The sequence below is a fragment of the Scyliorhinus canicula genome, chromosome 6, assembly GCF_902713615.1.
Source record: "Scyliorhinus canicula chromosome 6, sScyCan1.1, whole genome shotgun sequence".
In the NCBI taxonomy this organism is placed as follows: domain Eukaryota; kingdom Metazoa; phylum Chordata; class Chondrichthyes; order Carcharhiniformes; family Scyliorhinidae; genus Scyliorhinus; species Scyliorhinus canicula.
This window is the reverse complement of record NC_052151.1, coordinates 179434784-179455710: the sequence shown is the minus strand read 5'-3', so window position 1 is coordinate 179455710 and position 20927 is coordinate 179434784. Positions and strand designations below refer to the sequence as shown.

Genomic DNA, 20927 nt, shown 5'->3' with positions numbered 1-20927 from the left:
AGCAGAAAATTAAAAAGTGAAGCAAATTAAAAATATTCAATTCTTAGGAAAAATTATAAAGAAACTAACTATGATGCAGCTGCAACAATCATGTTGTGAGAGAGAAAGATTCTTTGTATCATCACTCTCATCAATTAAAACTTTTGTTCAATTAACACTGGCACTGACCAAGAGTTCAAGGACAGCTTTATTTATGGGCAGCACGGTGGCACAGTGGGTTAGCTCTGCAGCCTCACGGCGCCGAGGTCCCAGGTTTGATCCCGGCTCTGGGTCACTGTCCGTGTGGAGTTTGCACATTCGCCCCGTGTTTGCATGGGTTTCGCCCCCACAACCCAAAAATGTGCAGGCTAAGTAGATTGGACACGCTAAATTGCCCCTTAATTGGGTACTCTAAATTTAAAAACAAAATTATTTATATGGTACCCCAAATAATGTTTCCACAAGTTTCTATTAGCCTTAGCAGCCCATAAAATATTTTTTTGTTTAAAAAAAAAAAAAAAAAATTTAGAGTACCCAATTATTTTTTTTTCCAATTAAGAGGCAATTTAGCGTGGGCAATCCACCTAACCTGTACATCTTTGGTTGTGGGAGTGAAACCCAAGCAGACACGGGGAGAAAGTGCAAGCCTCCACGCAGACAGTGACCCAGGAATTCGAACCCGGGTCCCCAGTGCCGTAGACCCAGTGCTAACCACTGCGCCACATGCTGGCCCCTCCCCCATAAAATTATTTATCTTCTTTTTTCTATTAATTCAAACAAGGTGTGGGTTTTAGAGACAATACATAAAGACATCAAACTCCCAAATGCATGATCTACATGTGAAGACTTGGACCCTTCTCATTCCTGAAGCTGAAAGGCAACTCCAAAAATCTTTAAAATAAGCAGACATAAACTTTTAGTTAAACAAATGGATATATTTTAATGCATTTCCCATACCCACCACCCTTCAATTTTGATTTATTCTGCAAAAGACAAGGGTCAATCCAGTGAATTCTCTGTAGCCCGACCCCAAAATCGTGCTCGGCGATCGGGCGGAGAATGGATTTTCCCGCCGAAATCGGAGCCGGCGCCGAACTGCCATGCTCCGCGCCCTCCAAACTGGCGTCATCGTGGCGCGCACTGCTTCAACGGTGTTGCCGCCTCATTGGCAAGCCCACCCACGATGGGCCGGGTTCCCGACGGCGCGAGGTACGTGTGGCCCCAACAGTGCGGGAACCCGGCATGACGGCCGTGGACTGTGGCAAGCGCTGCTAAACCCAGCCAGGATCCGTACCGCTGACTGGGGGCGGGCCTTCTGCAAGGGCTGGGGGACTGGTCAGGGGAGGGCTGCGAGGTTGCGGTTGGCAGATTGGGGTCGTCAGCCGTGCACATGCGCAGCCCGGGACGCGGCCATTCTCTGGCCGTTTTCGGCACAGGAGGCGAGAGTTTCAGTTGCCGCGGGTGCAACCTCCACAGACCCTGGAATCGGTGAGGGTTTCATGCCGATTTTTTGGTCGTAAAAGACCACACAGGCTCCGCTGGCGGCGGCATTTAGCCGCTGAAACAGAGAATACTTCCGGTGATGGGGATGCGCTGGGAAATCACATGCAGTCGCACAGTGGTTAGTACTGTTGCTTCACAGCACCAGGGTCCCAGGTTCGATTCCTGGCTTGGGTCACTGTCTGTGCAGAGTGAAAAGGTAAAAAAGGTGGAGACAGGACGGGGACGACGGGGGGGGGATTTTTTTTTACACCAACAACGGGTTAACTACCCTCGAACAGCTGACAGAAAGATTCAAGCTGATGGGAGGAAAACAAACTTAGGTACCTACAAATCAAAATCTTCCTACGAAGGGAAACAAGACGTACCCAAGGGGACCTGCTGGATGCAGACATCTTAGGGAAAGGGAGCTGTGGTGACATGTATGGGCGACTGCTAAGGGGGGGGGCAACACCCAAGTGGACGAGACAAGGGAGAAGTGGGAGGAGGGCTTGGGGTTTGAAATAGGGTGGGGACTTTGGAGCGAAGCACTGAGCAGGGTCAACTCCACCTCCACATGTGCAAGGCTAAGTTTAACACAAAACAGCCCACTTAACCAGAACCAGAATGAGCAGGTTCTTCCCAGAGGTGGAGGGTAGATGTGAACGGTGCCAAGGCGGCCTGGCCAACCACACCCACATATTCTGGTCTTGGCCCCAGACCTGTTGGGTTTTGGACAGCCTTCTTCGAGGCAACCGGTCATTCATCATGTTATGCTGATAAATCTTTGCCACTACTTGACTGTGCTAGCCAGCCTCAACAACCCCATTAACTGTTAATTGACCAGAGTAACCAAGCCATTCTTCGAGGAACACACAATGCTGTTAAAATGTGCTACAAGGTAAATTGTATTTGTTCACATTTTTTGACATTAATCCAACGATGTTCTTTATAAACACATCACATTTCTCAAATAATCGAAAGCCCTTCAAACATTAAAATACTCTGAAAATGTTGCTAAAAAGGTTGTTCTACCATGCAACGGTTGAATTTAATTAGTTAAAACGTATATATTGACCATTCAGGGATAGAAAGATACAGTTAATTCAAATTTCTGCAATGGTGAATTACATTTTGGATTCTGTGAATTAAGGTTAAAACTTAATTAAGAAAGTTAGCCTCCAGTATTATACTCCATTTGCATCATTCACTCTTGTAAATTAAACCATTGTTGATTGGAGCCTTTCCTTTCTAGATATTCTTCCTACTGTCTCAGCAGCAGAATCCAAAAAAACCTGGCCCAGTTTCTTCACTGGTGCATGGATTCTGTGATGCAACAAATGGCACTGTCACACAAAAAAAACTATTAAAATATAAACATTTCCAGCTTAAAAATAAATCAAGCAACATTCACCTGAACCAACCCTTTCTAATATTCAAGAAGGCAGCTCACCACCACCTTCTGGAAGGAAACGAAAGATGGGCATAAAATGCTGGCCAAGCCAGCAAAGCCACATCATGTAAATTAATATATTTATTTAATGCTTACAGATACTCTCTACAAAAATTATCTTTAAAATTCTGTTGGAATTAGTGTAGCAGTATAACTGCGAGGCCTTTGTGCTGAAGGCTCATTTAAAAATTTTCAATTTCAAAAAAGCTGTGATTTTAAGACAACTGCTGCCACAGACAATGTTTAACAATGCAGACATGCCAACTTATATGTTTAATACTGATGCAAGTGCTTTTGTCCATGTGACAAATTAATACTTTTCAGAGCAAAGAACAAAAATGTAAGTGGCCCAGTCACCAATAGGATCAGCTGGAGTGAGGAACTTGAAGCCAGCCTGCAGGCTCTGGGTGATGTGAACAAGGGGACAGAACAAACACACAAATGTGGTATGTTGTATTTCAGTTTTTTCTCAAATAAAGAAACCTATACTGAAAATGGGAAAGATGATTCAGAATGGTCTATACTTCAAATTACATGGGGATTCATAAAATGCAGCATCCAATTAAAATCAAATCTGAATCCAAGCAAAAATAATACTGCACTTGAGTTTGGACAGAATTTGACCCCACAATAACATATATTCTCTCATATCATATTTTCTCACCTCCAAGTTTATTCTCAGAACATCTATTGCAAATTTCTTTGGACGAAAGAACAACTTGAAACATCAGCTCTGCTTCTCTGCCCACAGATGCTCCCCGACTTGCTGTGTTTTTATTGCATGGATCCAAAGTTTGCTAGGTAAAGCAATTGAAAAAAAGACATCGACCTTTTTATATTTTTTTCTTTGGATCGAGTCACTTGGGGAAAAAACGCCTAAGTTAGATCCCATGAGCCCAGATGTTTAGCTGTCACAACACACCAGTCTTTGTCAAAAGCCTTATGATATTGCTTCCTAAATTTAGGGAGCTGAAATCTGACAATGGTAAAAAGACAATGGTTTTGCAAAAGGAAAACATCTGAGTAAATCATTGGGTATAATAGTAATGTTACTGTACTAGCTATCTAGAGACTGGACAAATGATCCAGAGACTCGAGTTCAAATCCCATATTGGCAGTTGAGGTTAATTAAATGAATCTGTAATTATTAAATACTGACTGGATTGTGAAATATAACTTGCCAGCACATAATCTCCCTTTTACTATCTTTAGTGAGGGGAAGAGAAGTTAAGGCATGGTGGCACGGTGCAATTGCTGCCTCACAGCGAAGGGACCCGGGTTCAGTTCCGGCCTTGGGTCTCTGACTATGTGGAGTTTGCACGTTTCCGCAGTGTCTGTGTGGGGTTCCTCCGGGCTCTCCAGTTTCCTCCCACAGTCCAAAAATGTGTAGGTTAGGTGGATTGACCATGCTAAATTGCCCCTCAAGTGTCCAGGGATAGCTTAAAGGGTTATTGGGATAGGATTGGGAAGTGGGCTTGGATAGAACGCGTTTTCAGAGGGTCGATGCATACTCGATGAGCAGAATGGCCTCTTTCTGCACTGAAGGGATTCTATGATTCTACACACACTTCCTGTTGCAGAACACAAAGCATGTTGATACGGGTTTGTCTTCAGACTTTAAACCCACATTTCAATTTTGTTTAAAGATAGTTTTAAATTGCAGCTCTAACTGTAATGTTTGGCTTAAATTGAGATGGGGAATATCAACTCCCCCACCCATCACTCCAATTCAATTCTAATTTCTTGGAAAGCAATTTCTGAAGGACTTGTGTTGAGCTCAGCTGATCATAGTCCAATGAAAACTGGCTTGATAAATGTCAAAATAGGCGCTGGCTGGAGTTCACCTGCAGACCACTGCTGTCTAAAACTGACAACCATGAATTATGTCACTGAAAAATAAAAATTCTATTCTTCTATTCAAATTGGCAAATCCATTCCCAGTGCTTTGTTGTTGGGTAGGTAATAATCTTCCACCACTGCTCAGCTAGCTGATGGAAACATTTCCAGTCTGTCTGCTTATAAAATGTTGTTAATATTGTTGGTACTTATCTCGTCTCTCATCTTTTTGTGCTTTGTGATGCACAGCACTTTGAGCTACACTTGGGAGCAATCCCACATGCAAATTTGTAGATTAACTGAATCTCAATTTTCATTAAGATATATCATGGCTAACTGCTCTTGTGCAGAACCTTGCATGTAATAAATGGTTATTTGATAAAACATTGCATTGGTAATCATGAAACTAAGGTCCTCATGACATGGGCGATCTCAAGCAAGACCGGCTCACCACCTCTCCCTGACATTCAACCCACTCACCGTCACTGAATTTCCCACCATCAACATCCTGAGGATCACCACTGACCAGAAACTGAACTGGGCTAGCCACAAATTAGGGAACTGAGTAAAGAAACACAAAAATATTCAAGGGGGATTTTAACAACTCTGATATTAACAAGAGATAGGTAAAGAGAATAAGGGACAGTGATCCAACAATGTGCACAGGATTCCTTTCTAATCCAATATGCAAGAACACCAACAAAGTACAATTCATTGTAGGATCTAGTAATGCGGAGAAACCTAGGAACCGGAACAGATAAGAGAAGCAAAAGTAGGGAAGTCTCTAGGCAATACTGACCATAGTATGATACATTTTAAGACAATAGTTGAGGAGGACATAGGATGAAGAAGACCAGATTGGAGGAAAGCTAATTGTGAGGAGTCAGGCGAGGAAAAATTGGAAGAGCCTCGAGTAGAGCATAAACACCAATATGGACTGATTGGGCCAAATGGCCTGTTTCAATCCTATAACCTGATGTAAATACTGGGATCACGAGAGGACAGATTAGTAATGGACAATAAATGATGATCTTGCCAGTGATGTCCACATATCCTGAACGAATTTTAAAAAAGATGGTATTAGCTGGCATTGGATACCACAGAATGAAAGAGATATTTATAATTATAGGTTTCATTTGATAAAATAATATGTAACAAAAGAAAAATTCATAAGATAGAAAAACAAGGCAGATATACTGAACTCATTAACTCAACAGATCTTGGCTGCTGAATGTGACACTGACCCCATCTGGGAAGAGAACACCAGAGGTGTCTGTCTCCCTGGATGCAGAAAAGGCCTTCGACAGAGTCAGGTGGACATACCTCATTCAGGTACTGGAATGGTTTGGGCTTAGGACAGGGTTCACCTCATGGATGAAACGCCTGTACAACGCCCCAAAGGCCAGTGTTCGGACCAACACCGGCAGCTCGGAATACTTTCAGTTGCACAGAGGCACCAGGCTGTCGCCCTGGCAATTGAACACCTGGTGATCGTCCTGCGAGACACAAGAGACTGGAAGGTTTAGCCACCTGGGATGGTCACTTCCAGAATACAAAATGGATGATCGCAATGACTGTAGGGAAACATGGACAATGTTAAGAAAGCAAACAGTCACAGAGCCTGTATGCATATTGGAGAAGGCAGCTCCCAGACAAGACTGAAACTGTAGGTCAATTAACATATTGATGGCCCAACTCCAGGAACAAAGGAAAGACATTCAAGCAACCGATCTAGCTCCAGACATCCTGGCGCCAGTTCCCCAAACCAAAAGCGTGAACAAAGCAAGGCCAACGGCCACCTAGGACACGCCCAGCCATTAGGGCACCCACCCCTTTATTGGTCAAGCTCAATACGAGTGATCAAGATACGGCCCAATTAATTGAGGCCAAGTTCAAGGCCTGCCCAAAAGCACGCGAAGCCCCTTCGGGTATAAGAAGAAACCCCCGAGTGAGAATCGCTCTCTTGGACTCGGCTCTCAAAGCGGAGACCCGTCCACCAGCAGCACCAGAAGCAAGTAAGTCCAAGGTCAACGCTCGCTATCAGACGGACGACCTTAGCTGTTCTCCTGTACCACTTCAAACCCAACAACCTCAGATCCGAACAACAGACATTGTTCCTCTGACTGAGTGGGCATCCGAAGCTAAGTTTAGGCATTAGCGTTAGAGATAGTTTAGTTTGTAGTATTTTGTGCACGAGTAGATATTACTGTGTGTGTAAATAAATAGCATTGACTTTGAACTAACTAACTGGTGTATTGGCTCTTTGATCAGTATTCGGGTTTGAACCTTGTGGCGGTATCGAAAGATACCTAGCGACTCTAGAGCAAATGATTAGGATTAACGAAGGCGACCATATTGACTGCCATATTTATAACCAGATAAATATAGCAACAAAGGGAATCCGAAGTGGAGGCAAAGAGCACAGAGTCTCATTCTATGCAGGTGATCTGCTCCCCTACATCTCGGACCCGCAAAATGGTATGAACAAAATCATAAAGCTTCTGGAAGAGTTCAGAGCCTTCTCAGGCTACAAACCCACCCTGGGGAAAAAGTGATGTTTTCCTGGTGAACCCGAGAGGGGGGTGGGAGCAGATCCGGAGGGTCTCCCATTTAAAATAGCCTGAAACAGGTTCCGCTACCTGGGGATCCAGATAGCCCATTATTGGACACAGATCCACAAGTGGAATCTGACCTGCCTGGCGGAGGAATTTAAAAAGGACCTACAGAGATGGGGTACACTCCCGCTTTCTGTGGCAGGAAGTGTGCCGATGGTCAAGATGAACATAATGCCCAGGTTCCTCTACCCGTTTAGATCCATACCCATCTTCGTCCCCAAGGCTTTTATCCAAACAGCAGAGTTTGGGGGGCCCTAAATCAACACTGCAAAGGAGAAGAAGCATGCTAGGCCTGGCCCTCCTGAACTTGTAATACCACCACTGGGTAGCCACAGCCGAGAGAATCATGGGATGGGTGAACAAACCAAACATGGAATGGGTGAGGATGGAGTCCTCCAAGCCTTCGCCACAACAGCACTCCCATCCCCGCCGACAAAACACTCAACCAGCCCAGTGGTAGTAGCAACACTAAGAACATGGAACCAGATGAGGCAGCACTTCGGTCTGACCAAGGTTTCCACCAGCCATGCTAGACGCCATCTTTAAGAGGTGATGGGGAGGAATATTAGCAGTTAGGGACTTCTACACAGGGGATAGACTTGCGACCCTAGAAGAGCTGATGGAACTACCAAACAGACAGGAACTCCGACATTTGCAAATCAAAAACTTTCGCCGCAAGGCTACATCGAGGTACTCTAAGGCCCCAATAGACACAATGTTGGAGGAGTTACTGGATCCGGACAGTCAGGAAAAAGGGGAACTGCCGGGACAGATATGGACGACTTTTAGAAAGGACACGCTCCCCACTGGACAGAACAAAGAAGAAATTGGAAGAAGCGTTAGGGACGGAAATAGGGTGGGGACTCTGGAATGAAGTACTGAACAGGACTAACTCCACTTCCTCCTGTGCAAGGCTAAGCCTCTTGCAGCTTGAAATGGTGCACAGAACACACCTGACAAGAACCAATGAGGAGGTTCTTCCCTGAGATGGAGGACAAATGTGAACGGTGCAGGGAGGCCCGGCCAACCACGCTAAAATGTTCTGGGCTTGCCCCAGACTTGTCCGGTCTGGACAGCCTTCTTTGAGGCAATGACCACGGTTTGGGGGTGAGGGTGGAGCCATGCCAGAGAGTTGCAGTCTTCGGACCAGCCACAACTTTGTATTGGGAAGTGGGCTGATGCCCTTGCTTCCCTAACTGTCTGGAGAATCCTGCTCGGCTGACTATCAGCAGCATCAGCCACAGCTGCAGACTGGCTAGCAGAACTATCGGAAATTTCTCCATCTGGAGAAGATCACAAACCCCATCCATGGGTCAGAAAATGGCTTCCACAAAGCATGGGGGCCATTCATCAGCCTGTTCCAAGACCTGTTTGAAGCCAACAACTGACACCGGGAAGAAACATAAAACAGGAAGACAAGTGACCATTTGGATTCATTAGATTTGATTGGTCCAATTGACTAAATAATGCTAAACGCCAAACTGTAATACTTCTGAGCTCCTCAACCATCAGATGCGGTTATGTTTTAAGTATTACTCTTAAGTACATATTTAAGCACTACTGCATGCATTGTACACTTAATCAATGTATGCCTTTGCCTATTTACTTCCCATACCAGACTGAATCTCGGTGAATCCGAGCTCTATAACTCTATCCTTTTAGTATCAGGCACAAAACTAAACATAAAACACCAATTGTGGTTTGAAAAAGGTTTTATACAGAATCACCATTAATTTAGTGTCATCTGTTCTGTTCAGAAGTGTCAGTCAGAGTCATGCTCTGATTACATTACTAGATGACCCCCTTCATGCAAAAATCTATGGACCATTTATCCTCAGTAATTTAGGCTTCTGGTGGGATTTTCACTGCCTTAGGGTGCATGGACTGAGCCTGCATTCATAAGATTAAACTGTACATGTTTCCTTTACCTTATAAAAGAGAAATGCGTGAGAGGTGGAGTTTCAATTTTAATCGGGAACCGATCTTGCGAGTTATTTTTGCACCCGTCACCCCTCCAGTTAAGGAGGTGTCAAAAGGAAATCTGGAAATTAAAATACATTGTACAGGTCACTTGGCCATGTTAGTGTTTATGCACTACTCAAGCCTCTTTCCATCTTTCCTCATCTAAATCTATCATAATCCCCCTATTTCCTTCTTATGAGTCATATGCCTGTCTACTTTTGCCTTAAATATATCCATACTATGTGATTCAAACACTTGCTTTGTTAGCAAGTCCCACATTCTTACCATTTCTTGGTTAAATAAGTTTCTTCTGAATCTCTTACTTGAGTTGATGGCTTTCTTATAATGATGGCCTCTATAGTCAGCTCTTCCACACAGAGGAAACATTCTCTCTGCATTCATGCAATCATGCAACCCTTTCATAATTTTAAAGATCTCGATCAGCTTTTGTGAAGATAAAAGAAACCCGGTAAATCCTTTCTGGATTTGTACACCCATGCATTTCTGGTATCATCTTGTAAATCTCCTCTGCATCCTCTCCAGTGTCTATATAATTTTCATAACATAGAACTGCATGCAGTATCCCAAATGTGGTCGAACCAAAATTTAACATAGGACCACAACCTCCCAGGTTTGCTCATTTTATTGCTCCCTGTTCTTCCTACAAAACGGCGTAATTCACATTATGTGTGTTGAACTCAATGGGTAAATAATTAGCAATGTCCTCCTGTAATTTGTAAGAGTCCTTCTCAGTACTGACCATCCATCATTCCCAACGCCACACCCCTCCCCCAATCATTTGACGTGATCCCCAAATTTAAATTTGTGATTCCAAAGTCCAAATTGTGATACAAATTGTGAACAGCAGTCCAGCAAAAATCATCGAGGAACATCATTTCTCAATTTCTGCCACTCTGAATACAAACGTCGGCTAGCAATCTATTCTGACAATTGCCCCAACTCCAAATTCACTAACTGCACTTGTCTATTACACAACACCTTAATAAAGATCTTTTGAAAATCCAAATAAATTCATCCTGCATTACTATCATCTAGTTTCCTTTGCTGCATCCAAAAATTCAATAAGGTCAATTCATGCTCATATTAGTTTATCTATTTTTCCCTTCTAGATGTGCTTCTATTTTCTCCTTTGGTAAGGATTCCATTATTTTTAACACCAATGTTAAATTGACTTGTCGACAACTGCCTGTACATTTTCTGTCCACCTTCTCAAATACAGAAATGACATTAGCTATCTGCCAGTCCTCTGACATGATGCCACTTTCCAATGAGTTATTAAATATGTGCAGCAATGCCCCTTCTACCCCTTCCCTAAAATACTTGGCATGCAGTTTATCTGGACATGGGGTTTATCCCCTTTGATGCAAATCATCTGGCCCATGGGTTTATCCCATTAAGGTTTTTTTAAAATTTATTCAATATATATCCCCCATTTTTTATTTAAATGCAATTTTCACTCAATGTCATATCTACCCGTTCTATCACCTGTCAAAGCTAAATAATTGCTCGTCATCTCTCTATTGTCAATTGATGTATTATTCTGAACAGTCCTATCCAACCACATCCTTCCTTTTTAATTGATGTGCCTGTAAAATATTGTACTATTCGGTTTTATGTTCATTAAAATATAACTTCATAGATCCTCTTATTCTTCATAATTGTTATTAGACGTTGTATTCTCTTTTGCTATGTGGTTAATGCATATTCTTTCTTGACCCTCAACTATTCCCTCATGTCATTATTCCTACATGAGTTTCAGTGAAGTATTATTTGTTCTTTCCTTTCAGCAGAATTATATTTTTCCTGCATTGTACTTAACACTATCTTAAATGTTTCCTACGGTTGTCCTACAATGCTGCTTGCCAATCTTGCTGCACATTTTATTTTCTCGAGTTCTACTCAGTCTCTCATAATCAGCTTTTCTCCAAACTATCAACCTAGTTTTAGTCATAATTATGTCCTTCTCTATAATCAATTTAAAGCATGAACAGTTTTGGGCCCCGTAGCTAAGAAAGAATGTGCCGGCCTTGGAAAAAGTCAGTTCACAAGAATGATCCCTGGAATGAAGAGCTTGTCATATGAGGAGCAATTGAGGACTCTGGGTCTGTACTCGTTGCAGTTTAGAAGGATGAAGGGGGATCTTATTGAAATGACAGGATATTATGAGGCCTGGATAGAGTGGACGTGGAGAGGATGTTTCCACCTGTCAGGAAAACTAGAACCAGAGGCCACAACCTCAGACTGAAGGGCCATTCCTTTAAAACAGAGATGAGGAGGAATTTCTTCAGCCAGAGGGTGGTGAATCTGTGGAACTCTTTGCAGCAGAAGGCTGCAAAGGCCAAATCACTGAGTGCCTTTAAGACAGAAATAGATTAATAAGAGAATCAGTGGTTATGGGGAAAATGGGGGTGAGAAAAATATCAGGCACGATTGAACGGAATGGTGGAGCAGTCTTGATTGGCCGAGTGGCCTAATTCTTTTCCCATGTCGTATGGTCATATGGTCTTAATATCTTCCATGGTACATCTCAGCACAGCTGAACAGTTCTTTTATTCCTCAAATAGGTTTAACCTGTTAAGCTACCTTGCATTTATAAATGAGAGGACAAAGCCATTTTTGGTGAGCCAGAAGTATGGGGTTCTGGTGTAAGTTGGCTCCCCAGAAATTCCAATTCCATTATGGCCCCTCAACAGCAGTGAATGTTTACTGCAAGATCTGCACTGTTAGGTTAGAAAGGAGTTCTATATACGGTCTTGGGCTGAGCAGTTTCCAAACCAAGCTGTGATGCAGCCCGATAGGATGCTTTCCATGGAGCATCTGCAAACACTGCTAAGAGTCAAAGTGGACATGCCGATTTTCCTTAGCTTCCTGAGGAAGTATAGGCACTGTTGTGCTTTCATGGTCCTTGTGCGACGTGGATGGATCAGGACAGATTGTTGGTGACGTGCACACCTAGGAATTTGAAGATATCAACCATTTCCACCTCAGCGCCATAGCTGGACAGGGGTGTTCGATATTTTGCTTCAAGTTAATGATCAGCTACTTAGTTTTGCTGACGTTGAAGGAGAGATTGTTGTCGTTACACCAAGCCACTAGATTCTCTATCTACCTCCTGCACTCTGGCTCATTGTTGTTCGCCATGCCATCAGCAAACTTGTAGATGGAGTTGGAACCAAATTGTGCCACGCAGTCGTGCGTGTATAGGGAGTATAATAGGGAGCTAAGTACACAGACTTGCGGGATCCCGGTATTGAGGACCATCATGGAGGAGGTATCTTTACTGATTGCAGTCTATGGTCAGTAAGTCAAGGATCCAGTTGCAGAGGGAGGAGCCGAGTCCTAGGTTTTGGGAGTTTTGATATGAGCTTGGCTGAGATTATAGAGTTGAAGGCGGAGCTGTAGTCAATAAATAGGAGTCCTTGTTGTCAAGATGCTTCAGGGATGTGTGTAGGGCCAGGGAGATAGCGTGTGCTGTGGACCGGTTGTGGTGGTATGCAAATTGCAGTGAATCAAGGCATTCTAGAAGTATAGTTAATGTGTTTCATGACTATGAATATTGAGAAAAGGCCAGAGGATGCTTGCACACCAGCTGAGGAAAAGGGAGGCGGCCAGGGAGATCGGAAGAGTGAAGGACAGAGGAGGGAAGACGGTCTTGGACCCAGCAGGGGTAAAAAGGGTGTAAGGAGTTTTATAGCCGGCTATACGAGTCGGAACTCCCATCTGGCGTTGAGGGGATGAGGCAGTTCCTGGGTGAGTTGAAGTTTCCAAAAGTGGAGAACGGGTTGGTGGAGGGGTTGGGAGCTCCGATTGGAATTGAAGAAATAGCAGAGGGGCTGGAGGCCATGCAGTCGGGTAAGGCCCCTAGACCAGACAGCTATCCAGCGGAATTCTACAAGTTCTCCGAGATACTGGGCCCACTGTTGGTGAGGGCATTTAATGAGGCAAGGGAGCGAGGTGTCCTTCCCCCAACAATGCCACAGGCCTCGATCTCACTAATCCTGAAGCGAAGGACCCAGAGTTATGTGAGTCATACAGGCCAATCTCCCTATTGAATGTTGATGTTAAACTGTTGGCTAAAATCTTGGCCTCAAGGATAGAAGACTGTGTCCCAGAGGTGATAGGGGAAGACCAGACGGGGTTTATTAAGGGCAGGCAGCTAACGTTAGACGGCTCTTCAATGTTATCATGATACCCTCAGAGGGGGAGGTAGATGGAGGTAGTGGTTGCGATGGAAGCGGGAAAGGCCTTTGACCGGGTGAAGTGAAATTATTTGTGGGAGGTGTTAGGACAGTTCAGGTTTGGACAGGGCTTCATTGATTGGGTTTGGCTGCTGTACCAGGAACCAGTAGCAAGTGTACAAACGAATCGGCTGATGTTGGACTATTTTAAGCTGCACCGAGGGACAAGGCAAGGTTGCCCCCTCTCCCCGCAGCTGTTTGCCCTGGCCATAGAGCCACTGGCAATGGCGCTAAGATCATCTAGAGACGGGAAGCGGGTGGAACACAGGGTCTCGCTGTACGCTGACGACCTGCTCCTGTATATTTCTGACCCATTAGGGGGGGGATGGGGGAGATTATGCGGATCTTAGGGGAATTTGGCTGGTTTTCGGGGTAGAAATTGAATATGGGGATAAGTGAGATGTTCTCGATCCAGACGAGGGGGCAGGAGAGGAGACTGGGAGGGCTGCCATTTAGAGTGGTGGGAGGGAGTTTCCGCTATTTGGGAATCCAGGTGGCACGGGAATGGGAGACATTACATCAACTAAATCTGACCTGTCTAGTAGAGGACTTTAGAAGGTGGGACATGCTCCCGCTGTCACTGGCGGGGTGGTACAGACTGTGAAAATGACAGTGCTCCCCAGATTTCTGTTTGTTTTCCAGTGCCTCCCATCTTTATCCCAAGGGCCTTTTCTAAACAGGTAAACAAGGTGATTTCGGGTTTTGTGTGGGCAGGTAAAACCCTGCGAGTGAAGAAAGTACTGCTGGAGTGTAGTCGACGAGAGGGTGGGCTGGCACTGCCGAACGTTAGCAACTATTACTGGGCGGCAAATATAGCCATGATTAGGAAGTGGGTGGGGGTCGGTGTGGAGGCAGCATTGTGTAAAGAGACAAGTCTGGGGGCAATGATAACGGCACCTCTGCCGTTCTCGCCGGCCCGGTACTCCACAAGCCCGGTGGTAGTAGCAGCCCTGAGAGTCTGGGGCAGTGGAGGAAGCACATGAGAGTGGAGGGAGCATCGGTCTGGGCTCCAATTTGTAACAATCATCAGTTTGTACCAGCAGGCTGGATGGGGATGTTTCGGAGGTGGCAGAGTGCAGGGATCGAGAGGATGGGGGATTTATTCATAGATGGGAGCTTCCCCTGTTTGAAGGATTTCGAGGAGAAATTTGAATTGCCAGCAGGAAATGGATTCAGGTATCTGCAGGCGCGGGATTTTTTGCAACGGCAGGTTTCGACCTTTTCGCTCCTACCACCACTGGGGATGCAGGACAGGGTAGTTTCTAGAATGGAGGTGGGAGAGGGGAATGTATCAGATATCTACAAAGAACTCATGGAGTCGGAGGAAACTCAGATAGAGGAGCTAAAGGGCAAATGGGAAGATGAGCGGCAAATGGGAAGATGAGCTAGGGGGAGAGATAGAGACAGGTCTGTGGGCGGATGCCTTGAGTAGAGTCAATACTTCCTCATCATGTACCAGGCTCAGCCTGATACAATTCAAGGTGGTTCACCAGACGCACATGACAGTGGCCCGGATGAGCAAGTTTTTTGGGGTAAAGGACAGGTGTGCGGGGGGGGCTAGCAAATCACGTCCATATGTTTTGGGTATGTCCGAAGCTTAGGTGATTCTGGCAGGGTTTTGCAGATGTCATGTCCACGGTACTAAAAACACAGGTGGTGCAGAGTCCAGAGGTGACGATTTTTGGAGTGTCGGAAGATTTATTTTTTTTTTTTTTTTTTATAAATTTAGATTACCCAATTATTTTTTCTATTAAGGGGCAATTTAGCGTGGCCAATCCACCTACTCTGCACATTTTTGGGTTGTGGGGGCGAAACCCACGCAGACACGGGGAGAATGTGCAAACTCCACACGGACAGTGACCCAGAGCCGGGATCGAACCTGGGACCTCAGCGCCGTGAGGCGGTTATGCTAACCACTAGGCCACCGTGCTGCCCTATGTGTCGGAAGATCTGGGAGTCAAGGGGGCGAGAGAGAGGCTGACATCTTGGCCTATGCCTCCCCGGTAGCCCGGAGACGGATATTGCTAGTGTGGAGGGACTCGAAACCCCGAAATCGGAGACCTGGGTTAGCGACATGGCTGGGTCTCTCAGTCTTGAGAAAATCAAGTTTGCCCTAGTTTTCTGATGGTGACTGCAGATTTTATTTTGTCTAATCGTGTTGGTGGGTTTGGCGGTCATCTTGGGTGAGCCTGGTTGCTGTACTTTGTACCTATCTGTTAGACAATCCCTCTTGGTAGAAATGGCTGAGTCCGGGTTGAGGGGGTGGGAGGCCAATTTGTTTGGTCACCTTTAATGTCAGGAGGTTGAAAGGCCCAGGGAAAAGGTCAAGGGTATTTGCTCACCTTAAAAGTTTAAATGCTGATGTGGTGTTTCTGTAAGACTCTTTTGCGGGCAGAGAATAGATGGGTTACAGGGCGGCACGGTAGCATAGTGGAGGTCGGCACGGCAGCACAGTGGTTAGCACTGTTGCACCACAGCTCTAGGGTCCCAGGTTCGATTCCCGGCTTTGGTCACTGTCTGTGCGGAGTCTGAAAGTTCTCTCAGTATCTGCGTGGGTTTCCTCTGGGTGCTCCGGTTTCCTCCCACAGGCGCCGGAATGTGGCGACTAGGGGCTTTTCACAGTAACTTCATTGAAGTCTACTCGTGACAATAAGCAATTTTCATTTCATTTCAAAGATGCGCAGATTAGGTGAATTGGCCATGCTAAATTTCTCTTAGTGTCCAAAAAAGGGTTAGGTGGGGTTACGGAGTTACAGGGATAAGGTGGAGGTGTGGGTTTAAATAGGGTGCTCTTTCCAAGGGCCGGTGCAGACTCAATGGGCCGAATGGGCTCCTTCTGCACTGTAAATTTTATGAAATCTATGAAGGTTGCAAAAGTAGGTGGGACAGGTTTTTCTATTTGGGATTTGATGGTCGGACCCGGTCTGCAGCAATCTGAATCAACAAAAAAGGGTTCCGTTTTCTGTCGCTAAGATCTTAGCTGACCCCAATGATAGACATGTTATTGGCTGTGGGTCTTTGGTGGGCATCATAGTGGTCCTGGTTAATGTCTATGCTCCGTGGTGTCTTTTTGCACCTGGGTGATAAGAGTTTTTCTTTTTCTCCCATGTCCACCAGGTATACTCACCTGTCGATCTTTTGTGTTGAATAGGTCTCTCCTCCCTTTGTGGAGGGGGCAGGTAACTCGAAGATTATGATTTCAGACCATGCTCCACGTTTTGATGATTTGGCACCGGAGTCAGGTCCCTCCCAGCGTCCGCCATGGAAACTGGATAAAGCATCGTCAGCAGACAAGAGATTTTGTGAACGAATGTCCATCGCCATTGGGCAATATATTAAATTGAATAAATCTATCTCACCTTCTATGCTGTGATAAGCCCTTAAGGTAGTTACCAGGTGGTTGGGGGGGGAGGGGGGGAAAGGAGAGAGGATAATTACCTACAAAGTGGACATGGAAAAGACAGCGAAGGAGCGGCAGAGGCTGGTGGACTCCATCCTTGAGGTGGAGCATAGTACTCAATACTCACCCGAATAGCTGACAAGTAGGAAAAAGCGACAAATAGAATCTGAATTATCATCAACAGATAAGGCGGCGGGCCAGCTGCGACGTTCGAGGGGTGTACTTAACGAACACTGGAAGAAGGCAAGTCGCCCTTCTGCTCACCAGTTGAGGTAGCCGGCAGGTTCCCAGGAGATTGTGCATATACAGGGCTCGAGTGGCAGCCTGATTTCCACCACACCTCAGGTCAATGCAGCTTTTGAAACATTTTATCAGGATGCCTGTAACTCACTAGAGCCCCATGACATTTTTTGGATGCGTTATCCATCCCAGTGGTGGTGGGCGAGGGTGAAGAGTTGGAATCCCCATTGGGCCCAGAGGAAATCCATTGGGTTGATGCAAGTGAGTAAAGTTCCTGGCCCTGATGGCTTCCATATTGAGTTTTATAAGAAGTTTGCAGAGCAATTGGTCCCTCTAATTTTAGATATGTTCAACGACTCCTTGCCTCGGGGTAAATTGTCCATTGCATTTGAGCAGGCCTCTATTTCCCTGATCCTTAAGAAAGACAAGGCCCTACAGAATGTGGGTCGCACCAACCTATTTTGCTTTTAAATGTGGATGCTAAGTACTGATACTGCAGTTGGAGCCCTTATGCCCAGAGGTTATCTCTGCAGACCAGACAAGCTTTGTCAAGAGTTGGCAATTGTTGACCAATATCGTAGTTTAAATGTTGTCCTGCCCACTCTTTGGTGCCTGAACCGGAGGTGACTGTTTCTCTAGGCGCTCAAAAGGAGTTAGATAGGGTGGAGTGGGGATATTTTGTTCAGATTCTTGGTGGGTTCCGATTTGCACCAAAGTTTATATCCTGGATTTGTTTATTGCATAGGGGAGCCCATCTGAAAAGGTTACCTTTTTGCCTTGCCAGATCTAGCTTTCGTCATCCAGGTAGCCCATGATTGGGCCTCTCTTCATAAATGAAATTATATTGGTTAATGGGGTCAAATCTGATTTACAGAAGTGGAATCATCTCCCCTGTCCTTGGTGGGCAGGGTCCAGACTATTAAAATGAGTGTGCTCCTGAGATTCTTATTTATTTTTCAATGTCTCCTCAAATCTTTCTTTGTCAAAATTAATAAGATAGTATCCTCATGTATTTGGTTAGGTAAGACCTCATGGACCCGTAGGGCATTCATCCAGAGATAGAGGCAAACAGGAGGCTTGGCTTTACCCAATTTATTATTTTACTATTGGGCAACTGATATTGAGACGGCAGTGGGGTGGTTTTGTGATCTGGGTTCCATATGGGGCAAATGGAGGTACGTTCCTTGTAAGGGTTCTAGCCTTGATGCATTGGTAACCGCATCGCTGCCATTCAATCTGGCAAGATTTTCCTCAAATCCGGTAGTGGTGTCCACCTCGAGAATCTGGAAGCAGTTTAGGCAGCATTTTAAACTTAGTTTTATGTCTTTGCTGACTCCCATCTGCAATAATCACCTCTTTTTGCCAGCCAATTTAAAATCAATGTTTAGGTTATGGGAGGGGAAGAGTTGAAGAGGTTTGGGGAATTGTTCGTTGAGGGAAGGCTTGCCAGCTTTATGGAACTGTTGGTTAAATTTCAACTCCCTAGTTTCAATCTGTTTACATACTTTCAGATTCCCTCTTTCCCCTTGGCACCACCCTCCTCCCTGTTGAAGAGGGTGTTGTCTTTGGCCGGATCTGGTGGAGTGATTATTTTGTGCATACATGGTTAGATCCCATCAGCGGAGTCGGCTCCATTGAATGATGTAAAGGTGAACTCGGTCCTAATCTAGAAGATGAGGTATGGAGTGAGGCTCTGCAAAGGGTCAATTCCACGCCTTTTTGTGCTCGGCTTAGTCTGATCCAGTTCAAGGTGGTGCATAGGGCTCATCTGTTTAGAGCGAGGATGAGCAGAGTTTTCTCTGAGGTGGAGGACAGGTATAAGTGGTATCTTCAGGGGCCGGCTAACCATATTTTCTGGTCTTGTCCCAAGTTAGCATGCTTTTGGGTCTCTTTCAACACAATGTCAGAGATACCCGATGTCAGTCTGGAGCCATGTCCTCTGGTGGCCATTTTCAGGGTATCAAACTTGCTGTGCTGCAGAAGGGAGTGACGGCAGATGCCCTCACGTTTGCCTCGTTAATAGCACAGAGACAATTCCTGCTGGAGTGGAGGTCTCTGCTCTGCCTAGTGCCTCGGCTTGGTTGGGTAACCTCATGTCATTCTTACATTTGGAGACGGTCAATTACCCCATTAGAGGGTCAGTAGAAGGGTTGTAACTAAGATGGCAGCCATTCATTTGCTTTTTCAAAGAGTTACTCACCTTCAGTTTTTAAATGAGATTTTGTTTAATGCTGAGGGGTGAAGTTAATTTGTGCTTTTGATTGTTTGTCATGTTCTTTGTCATTGTAACTTGAATTAATTGTTTTATATTATTTTGTTTTGTTATGAAAAATTTTCAATAAACATATTTTTTCTAGGTTTCAGTTGACCAGAGAAAGGGGGGAGATAATGTTACCTGTATAAAGGTTAGATCATGCCTGACTTTGTTTTTGAGGAAATAACTAATGTAGTTGACAGGAAATGTCTATGGATGTTATTTAAATGGACTTCCAGAAGGCATTTGACATAGCCCTCAGTAAGAAACTTCACTAAAATTTAAGGTCCTGGGACTAAAGGGCAAATTAGTGACCAGTTTAAGAAATTGGTGAAGTGGCAGGAGACAGAGTACAGATAATAGCTAGATACTCTCATTGGCAGGATATGACGAGTGGTGTTTCTCAAGGAAGCATATTTACTAACAACTTAAATGAGACAGAAATGTCTGGAAGGTAGCTGAAAAGATATCTTTTTGGACTGATGGCAACTGCCTGGATCCTATTGGCTGGGGACAATTGGTTATAAATAGAGTTGGACCGGGCAGCACAGTGGTTAGCATTGTGCCTATGGCGCTGAGGACCCAGGTTCGAATCCCGACCCTGGATCACTGTCCATGTGGAGTTTGCACATTCTCCCAGTGTCTGCGTGGGTTTCACCCCACAACCCAAAGATGTGCAGGGTAGGTGGATTGGCCATGCTAAATTGCCCCTTAATTGGAAAAAATAATTGGGTATCCTAAATTTATAAAAAAATAAATAGAGTTGGACAGTGTGGTACTGGCTAGAGGAGGAACCAGTAATGAACTGCTGGTACTGTGTACATATAGTTGTAAATAAAATTGCTTTGTTTGACTCGACATACTTGTGCTGAATTCTTCATAGCCCTCACAAAAGCAACATCCTACTATTGGCAAATACCACTCATGTAGCCATAGACTTTTACAGCACATTCGGCCAATTCAGCCCATCATGTCTGTGCCAACCATCAAGCACCTATCTATTCTAATCCCATTTTCCAGCACTTAGTCCATCACCTTATATGTCATGGTGTTTCAAGTGCTCATCTAAATGCTTCTTAAACATTGTGGGTTAGCACCTCTACCAACAAGCAGGGAGCTTCAGACTCCTACCGCCCTCTGGGTAAAAAAGATTTTCCTTAAATTCCCTCTAAATTGCCTGACTATTTGCCCCTAATCTTTGCTCTCTGGTTATTGAGCCCTCAACTAAAGGAGAAACCTTCTTCCTATCTACCCTATCTCTGTCCTTCATAACTGTCTACATCTCAATCAGGTTCCCCTTAGCCTTCTCGGCTTTAAGGAGAACAACCCCAGCCTAATTAGTCTCTCTTCATAGCTAAATAACTCCAGCCCACCCATTCTGGTGAATCGTCTCGGCACCCTTTCTAGTGCAATCACATCCTTCCTGGTATTGCGACCAGAACTACATACT

At 44.9% G+C, this 20927-nt stretch overlaps 1 protein-coding gene across 3 annotated transcripts in view; it reads right to left on the bottom strand.

The window, feature by feature from the left end:
- egln1a (egl-9 family hypoxia-inducible factor 1a) overlaps nt 1–20927 on the bottom strand; it is a 134224-nt gene that overhangs the window by 96506 nt on the left and 16791 nt on the right. Inside the window, exons 2-3 of one of the 3 annotated variants that reach the window (XM_038800522.1) lie at nt 3576–3708; nt 2162–2804 (exon numbers count right to left, since the gene is read on the bottom strand). The exons of 1 other annotated variant lie outside the window; for it this stretch is intronic. In XM_038800522.1, the coding sequence (XP_038656450.1) occupies nt 2731–2804; nt 3576–3708 (207 nt within the window). In that variant the 3' untranslated portion in view covers nt 2162–2730. Of the gene's footprint in view, nt 1–2161; nt 2805–3575; nt 3709–20927 lie in introns of those variants that run through there. One more of the 3 variants, XM_038800523.1, reaches the window with a different exon arrangement.